At 47.6% G+C, this 17605-nt stretch overlaps 1 protein-coding gene across 1 annotated transcript in view; it reads left to right on the top strand.

The window, feature by feature from the left end:
• Nucleotides 1-17605, top strand: part of LOC118785132 (zinc finger protein 236-like) — a 58640-nt gene that overhangs the window by 37743 nt on the left and 3292 nt on the right. The window contains exons 22-30 of the mRNA XM_036539674.1: nucleotides 473-880; nucleotides 3679-3824; nucleotides 4353-4578; nucleotides 5289-5477; nucleotides 6900-7064; nucleotides 7611-7783; nucleotides 8436-8564; nucleotides 9057-9254; nucleotides 14070-14199. Of these exons, the coding sequence (XP_036395567.1) occupies nucleotides 473-880; nucleotides 3679-3824; nucleotides 4353-4578; nucleotides 5289-5477; nucleotides 6900-7064; nucleotides 7611-7783; nucleotides 8436-8564; nucleotides 9057-9254; nucleotides 14070-14199 (1764 nt within the window). The remainder of the gene's footprint in view (nucleotides 1-472; nucleotides 881-3678; nucleotides 3825-4352; nucleotides 4579-5288; nucleotides 5478-6899; nucleotides 7065-7610; nucleotides 7784-8435; nucleotides 8565-9056; nucleotides 9255-14069; nucleotides 14200-17605) is intronic.

The following is a 17605-nucleotide window of genomic DNA, read 5'->3' on the forward strand; positions in this document are numbered from 1 at the left end:
GTTATCAGACTGGTAGTTAGAAGGTTGAGGGCTCCTGGGACAGCCGTGCTATTGGGCCCCTGAGCAGAATGTTAAACTTGACTTACTTCAGTAAACATTGTGAGATACACAATGTATGAAATGTTACGCATGCCAGTCCTCCCTGGATGAAATCATCTGTAAGAGTCCCAAGTGGCTCAGACAGTAAAAGCGCTTATTTCAAGTGCAGGCTACGCCCTACAGCCGTGTACAGTGTACAGTTTTGTGTGCAAATGACTGGTTGTGGCGTTTGTATTGGAGTATTGCCCCTGCCTTACACCACTCTCTACTGTGTAGGCTGTTGCTATGGCGGTGAGGGGCTTAATGCGTAATTGACAGCTACTAAAATACGGGTTTAAACGGGGAGAAAAATAAATACGTAAGTAAATAACACAGTGGCGGTTCAGCATTTTGCAAGTGTCACTGCTTGATAATGACTGACATGTGCTTGCAGGCCAGAAGCTGTTCAACTGTCACATGTGCAACACGGCCTTCTCCACCAAGGGCAGCCTGAAGGTTCACATGCGTCTCCACACGGGCTCCAAGCCCTTCAAGTGCCCCTTCTGCGAGCTGCGCTTCCGCACCTCCGGCCACAGGAAGACCCACATCCAGTGCCACTACAAGCCCACGTCGGAGAACAAGAAGGCCAAGAGGTCCTCGGACAGACAGCATGGGCAGCACGCCCCGCCCCAAGCTCCGCCCCCGCCACCAGAGGCCTTGCCCCCGGTCAGTCTGCTCCAGACGGGCCCCGCTGACCCTGGGGTCTACATCTCCAGCAACCCAGTGCTCACGGGCCAGTTCGATCAGAACCTCCTGCAGCAAGGCCTTGTGGGACAGGCCATCCTGCCTGCCTCCGTGTCCGGTAAGACAGCGCGGATTGGTGGGACTAGATCTTTCACCTGCTCTGTTTCAGTAAAGAGGCTCTGTTTTGGTGAAGAGATGGTCAGAGTGTCACAAAGCACCCACTGATAGCCCCACAGCCCCATTGATATTAACCATGTGCTCTTTCTGAAGGCAACTCTCGTACGGAAAGCCACACTGCAAACAGTAATTTTCTTTCGAGAAAAATCTTATTACTTCTTGTTTGAAGATGTCTAATTAATTCAGGACTTTTTACCCACATTTGTATTTCATCTTGAATAAATTTGTCATGGAGAAAAAATGAGAACCAATTTATAAATGTTTTATTGTAGTAAGTACAAGGAGGAGAATGAATCATTTACGTTCTCATCTGTTTGTGGACAACAGATTTGTACTTTTCTGTAGTTTAGGGCTCGGAGCTTGAATTTCTGCCACTACTTTATGGAATGGAGGCTGGAACTGTTTCACCTGTCTCACAGAACGGAGTGCTCCATTCCAGACCGTCAAAACTGAGTGAGAGGGCGTCTGACGGTCTGACGGCAGGTGCTTTCTTGTGAAGGCGGGCAGGGGATGGCACTTTGTTTCAGCTGTCTCGCAGGACAGTGAGCGGGCGTCAGTCTGCACGGCTCCCCTTATTTGTTATTTGCGTACTACGGAGAGGCTGTGACATAGGGTCCTGATGGGCTGCCGTTTGCTCAGGTCTTAATGAGGTTTGGATTAAAGCCTACATTGTTTTACAAAGTGCACACGGAGCCGGCTGCGAGGGAGACATTCATTTATGTCCCTCTCTGCAGCACCTTCAGACATCGTCAGAAACGGCCACGCAAAGCATTCGATATTCCATTCCCCCGGAGATTTGTTTAGTATTCTAAACGGCCTTAAAGCTCATTTTAATTCACTGAGCACTGAGGGGACCTTAACCCCACCTTCTCCCCCTGGGGAAAACCCGCAGTAATCAGCAAGGGCGGGCCTTTCTTCTCTTCTCTTCTCTTCTCTTCTCTGGCCGCGATCACTCTGTAAGAGCGGAATCCACAATGCGGAAAGGTCTGTTATTACCGTCTCAGCGGCGGCGGGAATCTGTAAGATGAGTAACACCCACTGGATTTAAGAGCTCCCTTCCCTAAGCCGTCGTTAACGAGCCGAGCTCCTCGGCTTCGCCGCCGGCGGACCGAGTGCCGCAGTTCTCAGAGCGTGACAGGGGCCGAGACACGCCGCGGCTCGCGGGACCCGACATCATGAATTTCATGAGGTGTCTTAACTTTCGCTTGATTCCATCCTTTATTCCCCGTGCAGAAAACATGGCCCGCAATGTCCAGATGACAGAGTGAGCAGTAATTAATGCGGGGGAATGGAGCGATTAGAACATAGACGCTTCGGCAAGCGTTCTGATCAGCATTGGCAGCCTGTTAACCGCAGGCGATCAGAGAATCTTTTCAAGGAGAAACGTTACATTACCCCAGCTGTCCTGTCTTGCTGCTGTCACCGGATCCACAGCAGCAAGACTTCATTTAAGTATTAGCTTTTATTTTACCAGTTTATCTTACTTTCTCCCGGTCCCAAGCAAACAAAGGGTAATAGTATCTCATTGAGTTGCTGGCTTGCTGAAACATTCCGCCTACGCTCGTTTTACCAAATAAAAACACGTCTGCTAGCAAAAGAGACGAGGGCTTTGCGTTGAATCTCGTGGAACACCAAAGCCAAGAACTGCCATCACACCAAACAAGAAGCCAGGCTAGATTTTAGATCTCTTTCAGCCTTCTTGTGCATGCATTGCTACAAATCAGTTCCTTCTGTCTATGCGTTTGTTTTTATCTCACAGGTGTTACTCATTCATACACTTATTTATACTGAACAGTAAAGGTAAGGTAAACCCTGCCAGCTTATGTTACGCAGCATTCAGCTTAACAGCATTAATGTGATGGAAGGAAAAAAAAGAATCAGTCATAGTGATATGCATTTTAAAATAATCTATTTTACATATTTATGCTTCTTATTGGAAATTAATGTATTAAAGATGCTGCTAAAGAAAATAAAAATGCTAATTATAGCCTGGGATACAATACTCAAATAGTGTATGGTTTAGTATGATTACCTAAATGTATTATTGCAAAATTTGAATTAATTAAAAATGCCATCGACTGGCTGCCTTAATATTTATGTCCTTGTGTCTGTATGCTTATGAATAGAAAGGGGCATATTTATATGCAGAACGTGGAGTGTTATTTTTCTAGTGCTTTTCTCAGAATAAATGAAAGCAATTTAGGGCTCTCCTTTTAGGTAGAAAAATATTGTATGTTGAGTTCCCTAAATCTATTACTGTCATAACGTCTCTAGATTATTATTATAGAGGGTAAAAAAACCATTAAAATCACTGGCAGTTATAAACAAATCTCAGAGGAGCATGTGGAGCCTTAAATGAGAAATCTAAAAGTAATTTATGGCCGTTGTTCTTGCATGACTCCCTTAAGGAAAGGCGAGGGTGAGAGACTATTTTTAAGGCTGCTGTGCAGAACTGTGAAAGCTGTCAGAAGCCCTCGGTTCTGGGAATGTTCCTGTGGAACGATCTATTGGCAGGACCGCAAATTCTGTTCTCAGCGGAGCACTAGTGCTAATGGTTTCACGAGCCCGAAAATGGGGGGCGCTGTCGTGCAGTCGATGACACGCTGATGTGGAATCTCAATTGGTCCAGAGCAGTCGGCGAGCGGCAGAACATGTTAGTGCCGCTCGTCGTGAAATCTCACTTTCCCATCATTAGCGGAATAGCCAGCTTCACTCTTTGTTTTTCACTCGTTCCTCCAGCAGGGGGCGACCTGACGGTGTCTCTCTCAGAAGGCCTCGCCACCTTGGAGGGGATTCAGCTGCAGCTCACCTCAGCCAACCTGGTGTGCCCCAACGTGCAGATCTCCGGCATCGACACCACCAACATCAACAACATCACCCTCCAGGTACTCAATAGGACTATTAGTAGGAGCTAGACATCTTTTTTAGGTTAACCATAACAGTTCTAGTTGTGTATGAAGAAACCATGGGAACATGTCCAATTGGATATACCATGAATGCAAAAAGTGGAGGGCTTAAACACAGCTGATATAAATACTCTCCCATGGTTCCTTTCAAAGCTCCCATGAGTCCTGCAGGAATGGTGTGTTCCTGCCCATTCTATTTTGTAATAAATGCCTGATGTCTGGAATTATGTTTCCTGTGCTAGACATCAGACTACAAAATACACTCAGATCACCAATATCCCTGCACCACCCAGCAATTATTCCCAAATTATAAAAGTATAGCCTAGGATGAGGTACAAGGCATTGTGCATGAAATCAGCTTGATCAGCTTCGTAAGAGTGTATTTCGTAGAAGAAAAAAAGTTATATGCTGCGGTGGTATGCATCCGCATTTCTAGTGCCTCTCACTGTGGTGTTAACGATGTCCTGTCTCTACCCCCTTCCCCCCACCGCGCCCATGCCCGCCCAGATCGACCCCAGCATCCTGCAGCAGACCCTCCAGCAGGGCAACCTGCTGTCTCACCAGCTGACGGGCGACTCCGGCCTCGCCCAGCACTCGGCCACCCACCTGATGGCGGGCGACTCGGCGGTCCCCGCCAACGTGGTGCTGCACCCGCTGACCAGCCTGTCGCTGCAGCCGTCCATTGCCCCCGCCAGCGTCAGCATCGCCGGGCTGGCCGAGCGGGACGGCAGCGGTGGGTGACAGCCTCCTCGCCGTCCCAGCGTCCTCGTGCCCTCACCCTCACGTACTCACACCTATACACATGCATGCTCACGCGAATACGTGCGCTCTTGCATGCACAAGTGCACACACCTGCATGCACACACGAGTGTTTGTGTAGTGTAGCACAGTGGTTAAGGAGCAGGATTTGTAACTGAAAGGTTGCCGGTTTGATTCCCTGCTGGTGCACTGCTGCTGTACCCTTGGGCAAGGTACTTGACCCACAATTGCCTCAGTAAGCAACCAGCTGTATAAATGGATAACATTGTAAAGGACTGTAACCGATGTAAATCGCTCTGGATTAGAGCGTTTGCTAAATCCAAATAATGTAATGTAATAATACGTTCACTGGGCACATCTACACCATTGCCAGTCCGTAACAGTAACACAGTATGTGATGGGTCTCTCGCCACAGGGGCAGCGGTCGGGTGGGTGACACTTGCTCACGATCCAAATGTCCCCGTCCCTTCTCTCCGTCTTACATGCTAATAATACATGTTAATATCCTCATCTTCTCTTTGCAGACCGCCAGAGTTGACCTGTAGGAAATAGCTTAATGTGATAGTAGAAATGCGTAATTAAATCAGCGTGGCTGGAGGTGATTTGCACACCAGCTGTGAAGATGATGCCGGCAGAGTCCGTGTCTGTGCTCATGGAGACGCCCGGCTTTGTCGCCCCACTCAGGTTCCCAGGACCTGTCGCACGTGATGACGTCACCGGGGTTGGTGACGGCGGGCGGCGGCGGGCAGGAGATCACGCTGACCATCAACAACTCCAGCCTCAGCCAGGTCCTGGCCCAGGCACAGGCCTCTGCAGCCGGGGGCTCCGCCCCCTCCTCCAGCAACCCGCAGGAGATCACGCTCACCATCACTGGTACCGGCGGCCTCAGAGACGCGCGCACACACACACACACACACACGCACACACACAGACACATTTACACACCAAGACGCACACACACACACATTTACACACCAAGACGTACACGCACACGCACACGCACACACACACATTTACACACCAAGACACACACACACACATTTACACACCATGACACACACACACACACACACACACACACGCACACACACACACACACACACACACACACACATTTACACACCATGACGTACACGCACACGCACACACACACATGCACACACATTTACACACCAAGACGCACACGCACACACACACACATTTACACACCAAGACACACACACACACATTTACACACCATGACACACACACACACACACACACACACACACACACAGACACATTTACACACCAAGACGCACACACACACACATTTACACACCAAGACGTACACGCACACGCACACACACACATGCACACACATTTACACACCAAGACGCACATGCACACACACACACATTTACACACCAAGACACACACGCGCACACACACACACACATTTACACACCAAGACACACACACACACACACACACACCCCGAGACACACACACACACCGAGACACGCACGCGCACACTCACATACACACACACTCACACACCAAGACGCACGCATACACACACACACACACACACCGAGACACATGCACACACGCACACACACACACACACACACCGAGGCACACGCATGCACACTCACACACACACACACACGTACACTCACTCACACACCAAGACACACACGCGCGCACACACAGAGACACACGCACGCTCACATACACACTCACATAAACACATACACACAGCAAAGCTTTGCTATTTTGGTGACAAAAACTCCATTCACAATTTCAGGATACTGCAGTGGGACAGGGACTGCAGACCATGGTTCAAAAGCTCCTCTGTTTCCATTTCCTGAATGCTGTAATGTTGAATGACTGTCCACTGGGCAGTGTAGTACGGGCAAGGCAAAAACATCTTACTATTACAGATCCCTGGGGAGGTATCGGAACTTTCCCTTAATTGGAGAAAGGGATTTTTTAAATGGATGAAAATAGAAGGGCTTTGTGTGCTTGACTCGTCACTCCCCGAGCGCGTCAGCAGAAAAAATCCACAGAAATCCGTTTGGCTGCTTGTTCATGTGTAGCTTCAGTCAGGAGATTACGTACGGCATCTTTCATTGCCTAAAGCTGTTTTTCGGCATACTGAGAATACTGAGTTTACATCCGGCGCTGTGTTTTTCAAACCGATGCTCGACTGCTGCCGCTCTGGGATTGACAGCTCTGAAATCGCATCAAGCGTGGCTGGTGAACTCGGCGTCTCTGTGACTCCCACGCTCCGTCTCGCCTCGTCTCCCCAAGGTCAGGACCTGATTCCTCAGCACGGCGCGGCCGGCGGCGGCGCGGAGATGAGCGGGGGCATCAGGCTGGCGTCTCCCATGAGCACCCAGGCGGCGGGCGGAGCCACGCTGACCATAGCCAATGACCAGCTTCTACCTCAGAGCCCCACCAGTGCGGGAATCACGGGTAAGAGGGGAGCGGAGGAGGGCAGAGCCGGGCCGAGGGGGGGGCACAGCATCACCCCACAGCATCAGATGTGCCACTCTCTCAGCAGGTGGGACTCTCTGCTTACAGATCCAACACTGAGGTTCAAAGACACACATCAATAATTCTGATCACACTGTATCAGGGGTGAGGATTTTTAACAAGACATACATCAATAATTCTGATCACACTGTATCAGGGGTGAGGATTTTTAACAAGACATACATCAATAATTCTCATCACACTGCTGCATGAGGGGTGAAGATTTTTAACAAGCCGAACTGTGTATGTCTTTGACTTGATACTATACTTACGCACACATGCGCGTGCACACACATGCACAAACACGCACACATACATGTAAGAACATATAAGTATAGTGAAACCATAGGTTTTGTGGTATTCCCCTATGCACTCATATATGTACGGTAATGCGCACGATATGTATGCTTTGTGTATGTGTGCTCTTTGTCTTTTCTTCATGTGTGAATAGGTGACTCCTCTCATTCGGTCTCTCTCTCCTGTCAGTCAACAGCCTGCCTCCGGCCACCTCTCTATCGCAGGCTGCCGTGTCCTCCCAGAGTCTGGTGATGTCATCAACAGGCGTGGCCAGCGATGGCAGCGTCACCCTCACCCTGGCGGACACACAGGGCATGCTGTCCGGTAGCCTGGACGCGGTCACCCTCAACATCGCCCCTCAGGTGTCTGTCAGCGCTCACGCTCTCCTCCACTGTGAAACACACACACACACACACACACACACACACACACACACACAGGCACAACTGCACAGATACTTTCAAGAACACGAACACACACAGATATGCATACATGCTTGCATGCATACACACACACACACACACACTCATACTCCGACTGTCATACACAGAAGTGACTTGCACGTACAAGAACACAAACACTCAAACACACTCAAATGCACATACACACACAAGGACACAAACATTCATATACACACACTGATATACATGCACGCTCATATGCATATGTATGCTCTTGTATTCGCAAGTTCACACACACTCATTACAACACACACTCACTCACACTTTGACACATGCACAAACACACACACACACACACACATACACACACAAGGACACAAACATTCATATACACACACTGATATACATGCACGCTCATATGCATATGTATGCTCTTGTATTCGCAAGTGCATACACACTCATTAGGACACAAACACTCACTCACACTTTGACACATGCACAAACACACACACACGCGCACACACACACACATACAGGCATTCACTTTTCACTTGGCAGATCTACGCCATTGCCTGTGGCAGTAACACAGTATGTGATGGGCCTCTCGCTGCAGGGCCAGCAGTTCCCGGCCATTCTCAGCGAGTCCAGTCTTCCCGGGCAGCCGGCTAACTCCGCCCAGCAGGTGATCCTCGTGAGTCACCCAACACATGGCACTGTGGGACCTCCTGACGACAGTTTCCGGGTGAGGAGCACGCTCAATCATATATGTGTATAATGCTGTACTGTACTTCCGCATGTTGGCTGAGGGTGTGTGGAGGGTTATAGTGCTGAATTCTGGTCATGAGTCAGAACTGGTGATACACCAAAAACACATTACTAATATGGCTTTTGCATGGTAGCTGCCGTAGTTGATCTCTCTTAATCAGATAATGTGAAAATAGAATATTCCGGACACCAGCTTGTGAATGCGTGTGTGTCTGAGTGTGCATGCACATTTGCATCTATGTATGTGTGTGTTTGTCTGAGTGTGTGCGTTCATGTACATTAACGTGTGTGTAGGTATATTTATGTGCATGTGCATTTGAGTGTGTGTACATTCATCCTTTTTGTGTTTTTTTTATTGTTGAATATTCATGCATGCATTTGCATTTGTGATTGCAAGTGTGTTTGTGTGTGTATGCATTTGCGTGAATGTATGTACGTGTGTAAAATCTGATGTGTACTGTTGTTGCAGGTCCCAGAGGTGAACAGGCCGCTGGGGAAGGAGGGGTCCGCTGACAGTCAGCCGGCTCAGAACCAGTGCTTCTACTGCAACCAGGTCTTCCTGACCGCAGTCATGCTGCGGAGACACTGCCGGCAGGCCCACGGCAAAGAGCGCTGCCACGTCTGCAGAGTGTGCAACAAGGCCTTCAAGAGAGCCACCCACCTCAAGGTAGGACTGACCACCATCCACACACACACACACACACACACACACTGTCTGTCTCTCTGACTCGCTGTGTCTCATGCAGTCAGTCAGCGGAGCCCTGACTCCAGCTCACACAGTCACAGACTTCCTGACATGCACCTACTCAGTCTTACTCATGACAGGCTTATCTGTTCAATTCTTTCTTGCTTCCTCTCTCCCTCTCTCTCACACACTAATTCACTCCATGTTCCTGTTTGCCCAATTTCCTAAATTGTACTCACATTCAGTCATTCTCTTACTCACACACCCAGTCACTCGCACACACACAGACACACACACACACTCACACACACACAGACACACACACACACGCGCGCTAACACACACAGATTCATCCTGAGCCTCTACTACCATGCATTGGCTGCTCCTCAGTACACAAGCTCCCTTAGGAACTGTAGCAGCACTGTTCGGAAAGAGGCTTTTGTAGCTTCAGACTGCGAGACTGGGGCTTGGGCTTAGCTCTCTGCGCTGCAGAAGCTGAATTTCAGACAGCAGTGAAGGGTCAGAGGAGGCCGGAGTGAATGAAGCCAGCGCTGAAGGCCATCACCTTCATGTCAGCTATGATGGATAACCCTGGAAGCCCTGAATAAAATGGGCTTCATCACAGTTTTGATGCCGTGTATCTGAACATAAATCTACTTCCACCCTCCCCACCCGAGTTTGTACACTCCAGAGTAAACAATGGAAGCTCAAGGTAAACTGCAACCATTGGAGCTTAGCTGTGGTGCACTGTGTCCTTACAGTCCTTCATTTAAGGGCTTAAAGTAAGCAGTATACTCTTTTTATACCTCAAGCAGTGCTCGGAGTTTGGCAGTACTCAATTTTTTTGGAAGAAGCTTAAAGTGAGAAAACACACCACGTCCTTGAATTTATAACTATAAGTTATGAACAGGTCACAGTGCTGTTTGACTGAACAGAGGCCCCAGTCCCAATTACCTCAACCTGTTTGTAAAATGTTGCGTAAGCATTTATAAAGTTGGATATCAGTGTGGTACGTAATTACGCTGCGGAATGTATTCTTCTCATCATTACAACATGATGCCAAAGAGGCCTGAGATAGTGGTAGGATAACCTCAGCACCATTTCATAACCCTGAAGGAAGGCTTCGTAAATTGTCATCTGCCAGCATGGTGCTTTGCATTACCACTTCGCAGTGGGACACTTAACAGAAGCGGCACTTCGTTTAGCTAATGGCATCGCTCAGTCATTTTCAACAGCACGCCTCTCTTGGGAGCCCTTGGGGACGGATGGGACCCTAATTCATGTATTTATATGCGTTGCGAAAGCCTCGCCCAAGGGAGCCCTTACTGTCTGCCATCAATCTGTAGGTATTAAAGATGAAAGGGATTCCTGCAGATGCTGATCGGTGTGCAACCCCCGCCTCTAGGCATTGTTTTTACCCCCCCCCCCCCCCCCCCTCCCCCCCAAACTCGGACATCTTCGATTTCTCCACACGCCTGGAGATGCAATATGCTGTTGTGTGAAACCCCAGGGCTCAACTATAGGCGGCGGGCTGGACAGTGGCATCGGAGAGCTCCCTCTGTCATTGTCTCACTCCCGAATATTGTCCGTTGGCTTTCGAATGTTTTCACCCAAGGCCAACTGTTTTTTTTCCACACTGCGAGTAGCAGCAAAAACAGGTTTCGCGTTATTTTTAATCGATGAAAGGATGGTTATTTTGGCTGTTTTTTTTAACTTCACTGAGAACTGAACAGTCACTGCTTGTATTATTTCCTGGCAGTGAATCAGTTTGCTGAGTGACTCTCCTGTTTAGAGGTCTGCCTCCTGATGTATTTTTTTGCAAGATGCATCACTGTGTGTGCGTCACCTAGCTTACGCACAGTTTTATATCTCTGTGTCATACGGAGACACACACACTCATCTCTGGCTCTTTGATAACCTGAAGCTACTCATTAGCAACCACCCCACAGCAGCTGTTTCCCTTGATTTGTGGAAGGAAACGTATCATTGCACAATAGGGCAATATTCAAGGGGCTGGCGATGAATAAAAAGTTTCACTCACCTTCATAATCACCAGTTACATACCTGGTATTAATGCCAAATTTAGCTCTTTGTCTTGCGACTCAGTGTGTCTGGATTTGGGTGATTGAACCCATTTGCGAATCGTCATGGGGGTGCAATTAGGGAGAATTCACCAAGATACAAAGGAAGAAGTTAGGTAAAGGAGAAGTGAACTTTTCCATAGATGAAAAGTGTTTTTTAATATCAGATGTTACATCCGAGTAGGACAGAAGGCCTGGTGAATAGTATAAGTACAGCTTACTTTACAGCCACTGAAACATCTTTCTTTTACTTGACCATAAAGGGAGGAGATACAGGTGTCAAGTGTAATAAATTACACCCCCCCCCATGGCTTTGATTCATTCCAGCAAGGCTAAACACCTTGTCACCATAATCAGTTCTGCTAATGTCAAAACAACAACAGCAACAACAACATATGGGGAATGCGCTGAAGATGCACCCGGGTGATGGAGGTAAACAAGCTGTGATTGTACCGCGTGGAGACTTGAAAACCAGGCTCAAAATCATTAAAAAGTTATTGATTTCCGACACACAAAAGGAAGAGGGCCATACTTTTGGTGATTTCAGAGGGATTTGCCACTCCTCATGTAAACAATGATCTCTTATGATGGGGTAAAACTACGCCAGTTGGTGAGTCATAGCTGTGACCGCTCTGAGTATACGGCTACGTGTTATCAAGTCATTTCTGATAAGGGGCTTCTGCCGAGTGGCTACTGTAAATATAAATGTAGATGATGCATTGATTGAACCTCAAGTGGAGGCTCAGGAGCCGTACTGGTCCTGCTGTGGCGGTGTTCTGATAATGCTGTGGAAGTCACGCAGAGGAAGTCCAGGCTGGAGCTGAAATCCTGAATTCTCAAGGCAGGAAAGCCAAATGACCAGAGCGTAATCTCTTTATCATTCGGCGTCAGCCTGGTGAATTGCAGAGTTCGGGTCAAAGGACTGGTCCTCTGGGCACCCCATTACGGGATTGTTCTCTTATGGAATGCTTTATTTTCCTTCAGGGCAGTGAGGCGACATTGTAACCTTTTCTGTGTAAAAACCAGCACCTGCCCTGTATTTAAAAATAAAAAGAAAGTCTGCTCTTCTTTATGAAATGATGGAGCTCTCTGTCAAAATATTGCCATTTTCTTCAATTATTCAGTCTAGTATTATTTCTGTAAATGCTGTCAATCTGTATAATTGGTTAGTTCACATAGCCTCTTTTTAGCCTCTTTATTTTGACAAGCTGTTGGTCTATCACAGTCAGGAACATCAGCGCTGCCACATTTAACGCAGCTTATACTGTGTGTAATGATTTCAGAACAGTGGTGCAATGCCTGTAGAGGCTGCTGACTGATACCAGGAACACTCTGTGTTCCTCTCTGCTGTTAAGTACTGAGGACCTGAACGGACTGTGGTGGACATCACTGCTGTAGCTATACAGCATGAACCACTGTCCCACTGGTAGCACTGACTGTTGGCTTTTTAAACCAGACTGTAGGTAGTACAGCGCTCAGCACAACTTGTGACAACAACTTGTCACAGGGAACCTGTCTAGGAAAAAAAAATCACATGGCCATTGTACCATGCAGTTAGAGAGGTCTAAGCAGGCCCAAGTCCAGGTCTCCTCCCTGCCAGCGACGGGCTTATCACCGGCACAAGGAGATGAGAGTGCCAGCGACTTTTGTTGTGACATAGCAGCCTAGGATCTTAGCTGGCATCAGGTATTCAGCTGGAAGCAGAGACCGGGCGGAGAGCTCAGAGCAGGCCCGTGTCACCCGCAGACCCTGGCACGGAGTAATTCCCCAGAAAAACCCGAGGAACGGAGACGCAGCAGGCACAATTACGACAACAGCAGGTGTCCATCGCCCTGTATCCATTACAGCCCGCATCGTCCCCGGAGCCCTGGAAACGCTCCAGCGCGGCTCCAACATGCCGGGTCGCCGCGGCGAGGAACGGCACAGAAGGCCCCCGCGTCCTCAGGGATGCTATTAGTCATTCGGTGTTTGCACGTTTACGCGCAAGTTTGTTTTCACCGCGCGCCGCTCATCTATAATTGATATTTATCCGGAGGGAGCAATTTGCTGGATTTAATAAGATCACTTCAGAACAGAGATTTGCATGTGGCTTTGGCAGAGGTGATGCACGCTGGAACTCTTTCCATGCAAACTTTCCATAATTGCCGAGTGGGTCTTTGCATCTAATAAACAGTGAACTCGTAAGTCCTACAACCCCCGCCAACAATATGTTATTTTAGGCTTAAAACGCTACATGAAGCCATTTAGCTCTCTGTGCTCTTTTTGTTCTTTTTCTTTTGATTTTGTGAATATTTCGTTGAATTAACAACCTAGCCCAAAGCAATTTGGCCTAAACACAGTGTGATACTGTCCTTCATGGAGGGTGCATCTGTGTTTTTTGGTCCAAGCCTATATGAATTACCATTTTGGACCCCTGTCAGATACGTTTTTGTGTTGTTTTTGAAAACCACCCACTGATCTGTGCAGAGCAAAATTCTTGTACCATTTAGAGAGTGGTCATGGAAATCTGGCAAGAACTTGTGTATCTTTTGATGGCATGAATGGCTCCAATATAAGGAGCTCCATCAACAGGAGCTAGACTTGAAATCTGTTTGTGTGAACTATTATGTTTTGACAGCAGCAGCTAGAGTTGAACTCATTTTGTGTGTGCTGTTCTGTTTGGACTCCAGCAGCTAGAATTGAACTCATTTTGTGTGTTGTTCTCTTTTGACTCCAGGAGCATGAGCACGTTCACCAGCAGGGGCCCTCGCTGAGCTCACAGAGGCCACGCATCTTCAAGTGCTCCTCGTGCGACAAAGCCTTCGCCAAGCCCAGCCAGCTGGAGAGGCACAACCGGACCCACACAGGTAAGTCTGTAATACTGTACCAACCACACACAAGCGCATGAGTACGCGTACATGCATGCGCATGGCTACAACCACAAGCACGCACGCACGCACTCAGATTGATGCACACAAAAATGAACACTCAAACTTTAATGCACACACAAGCCTGCGTACCCATAAAGTATTGTGTCAGCATACAGCAGCAGTGTCCTGTCCAGGATTTGAACTGGCAACTCTCAAGTTAGTTGCTCCTTAACCGCTCAACCTCCCTGCTGCCGGACACAGAGGTCGCTCTGTCAGCAGAAATCCGGATATCGCCATAAACTTCCTGTCCCAGTTTAACGAGGTGCGGGGCTCGCTCGAATTAAGAGCACTTCAGCCCTTGTTTATACTGCAGGCACAATGAAGGGTTTAGTGCAACAGGCAATATAAATGACAGATCACAGCCCTCTTAAACAGCTGTCTTGCTGCTCCTCCTTCCACCCCAGGGGGGCTGTGGTTAGGACGTTTGCCCTTAGTAACCCGCTTCACAACACTCCAGCGTGCGCCCCCCTGGGGTCCTGGATCACAAACAATATCCCGTTCCTCTCCACCCCCTGTTCTGCCATCTTAAAGTCTCACCGCCCCTTGTCATGCACACCGTAATGAATAGGTATATCCAAATGTCTGGTAACTTTGCAACTATGAAATAGAAGGAATAGATTAGAAGTAAAAATGTATGGCATACCAGCACATGACAAATATGTAGTGTTCTCCTCTTCCATGTGTGTTCCATTTTATACAATCTTACAAAATAATTACAATATAGATATGAGCTGTAATTTTGCCCTACTTTCTATAACGTGCATGAAATGACATGTATGAAAGTTATAATAAGGTAAGTCTTTTTCGCATCATTGGCTATGTGTGATCATGTAAAAATAAGGCTTTCTGAGCGTTGTCCCAGGAATGTCCTTGGTATATACGCAACGATTTCTGGTGCATTATTGGGAGTATCTCTTGTTAAGCTACAACCACAGTTGTATTTATAACAAAATTTCAGTTGTATTCATAACAACATTTCATTTCAGTAATTGTATATAGAAATAATAACTAGCTTACTAGTTAGTCATTAAACATAATCTGATATGGCATTTTGTTGCTCGTGGTTATCACCGACCTCCATCTCAAAGTTACAGATCACCCCTGCGGAAAAGCAGGAAAAGCCAAACACAGGCAAACAGCCCACTCCAGGGCTTTCACAATTTATTACCTTTGTCCAACTCACTTACTCTGAAAACATTTTTCTTTTGTTCTCTGTTTCTCATTATTTTTAACAATACCTCCTTTTTTCCTTTCTTAATCGTATTCATACAAACAAAAACCTAATAATTAACATCTACGAGGCACCGGGCATGCACTTGGCACCATCAGCAGCCTTCCGCTAAAGGACTTGAATCCTTTAACAGAACGTGCTGAAATAAAGGTGATTAATATTCCCTGGTTTCTTGCTGCCTTCTCGCCGATTCAAATGAAGGGACAGGGTATTGTCTCGCCAGTGTGAGACTGCTCTCAAGTTCTGTGAGGCCGGGATGGCTGTTAATTAAGCAAGAGGGGAAAACGTGATAGTGATCCCAAGATGAGGGGAGTAAACAATGAAAAAGTGATGATAGAGGCTGGGCAGCCCAGGTCTCCTCTCTCTGGCTGTAGAGTGGTTCAAGTTTTTCTTTCACGGAACTTCTCCGCGTCCATCATTCAACTGTATGTGGCAATCGATTCAGTTGCCTTGGCAAGTGCCGAAGAGGGAGCAGTGTACCCAGGCGTGAGTCAGAGGCAGTAGTGGGCAGGGCTGTCTACATTAGACTTTTCTGTGATTTAATTTGAATATTGATAAATCAATTCCTCAAATTTCTCTTGAAAATGAGTCAGTATGATATGCTTTTTTTCATTACTTGCAGTTTGAAATGGTTTGATACCGGTCCAGCAAAAATTGTACATTGTGCAAAGCCACAATATATGGTGACTAACAAGTTGTGTGTCAGCATTATTTTCGTCAGCCTAGCTTGAAATACATTTTTATCAGAAGAAACGGGACAAAACAAATAATCAGCAGTTGTTTCTGGTAGATAATAGTGCATAGTTTTAATATATTTTATTCAGTGTTAGATTTGTAGCAGCCACATTTTTAACAGTGTTTGTGTTTAGAGAACCCAGCTGTGATCACACAGATTGATTGCAAACTTTGGTGTTTGCTGAAAGCACTTTTCAACAGGAGGTTTGTGTTGCAGTTTGAAGCTTTATTGAAGCTGGGCCTCTCTTTGATATGACATGCTGGAAAATAGGTAGTGGTTCTGATTTTGAGTTCTCCCACTGTGCTTTGAAGGTGTTCGGAAGATTCACCAGCTAATCAGCGGAGAGAGGAGGGTTTCCTTCCAAAATAACTCTACACCTTGAGTTTGAGTGGTGTTCAGTGGAACACATAGAGGTCACACCCACTGCCTTCAGCCACTGCCAGCAGCCTGTGAATGCAGTCAAAGGTGCAAACCAGATATCAAAAAAATACAGACTGATGAGTCTACACACACATAGTAATGGCAGGTGTGTTTTTGTGACTGGACAAAACAGCAGTAAAAATAGCAGTGTCCCTCACTCTCATTCACTCCCTTGCTGTCTGAGTTTAACCACAAGAGGTGCTGGGGGGGTCTATGACAAGTGCCTGTGCAGCCCATGCCTCATAGAAAGGGTGTCACAAGCTGGCAGGATGACACCGGCCTGAATTTTGTCAGTTGTAGTCTAGATAGAACAAGAAAGAGGTGGACTTGGCGGAATTACCATCCAAGTGCAGTGTCAGCCACTGTCCGCTGGTTTGAGAGACCCTGACAGATCCCACAAAACGCAGGGCCCATCTTGACTTTATTCCCCACTTATCGCTCCCCGGGCAGGAAACCCGTTCATGCTGAGCACTGTCAAACCAGCCCGGCCAATAAAGTTTTTCATCCAAATAAAAAGCAGCTCAGTTAGGCGTATTGAAGGACGAGCTGCTGTTGACACACCGCAGGGGCGGCACGAGGGTTTGCAAAATTTCGGCCGCCAGATCCGGGGCGGCGGGGCGTCGAACATAAGCAATTACTGACAGCCTGTTCCTGCATGTCACAACGTAGAGTTCTCTTTGCATGCGACCGGAATTGCAGGGCTCGTTGAAATTGCTCCCTGGAAAAGGTCACGCGCTTCCGCAGCCTGTAGCCTCCCACTCGGTGACTGTTTTAGAGGCGCATAAGCGGAAGATTACTGTAATTGCTCTCTTGTGGAAAACCCTTGACGCTCGGCGGGTGCGAGCCCCCGCCCCGGGCAGGGCTTTGAGTCACCGCTCCCAATGAGCTCACAGAGCGGAGGGCGAGAACACAGGGGCAGCCGCTCCGCTTAAAAGCCGTTTTGAGTGGAATCAGTC

The sequence above is a fragment of the Megalops cyprinoides genome, chromosome 10 (genome assembly GCF_013368585.1).
Source record: "Megalops cyprinoides isolate fMegCyp1 chromosome 10, fMegCyp1.pri, whole genome shotgun sequence".
In the NCBI taxonomy this organism is placed as follows: Eukaryota; Metazoa; Chordata; class Actinopteri; order Elopiformes; family Megalopidae; genus Megalops; species Megalops cyprinoides.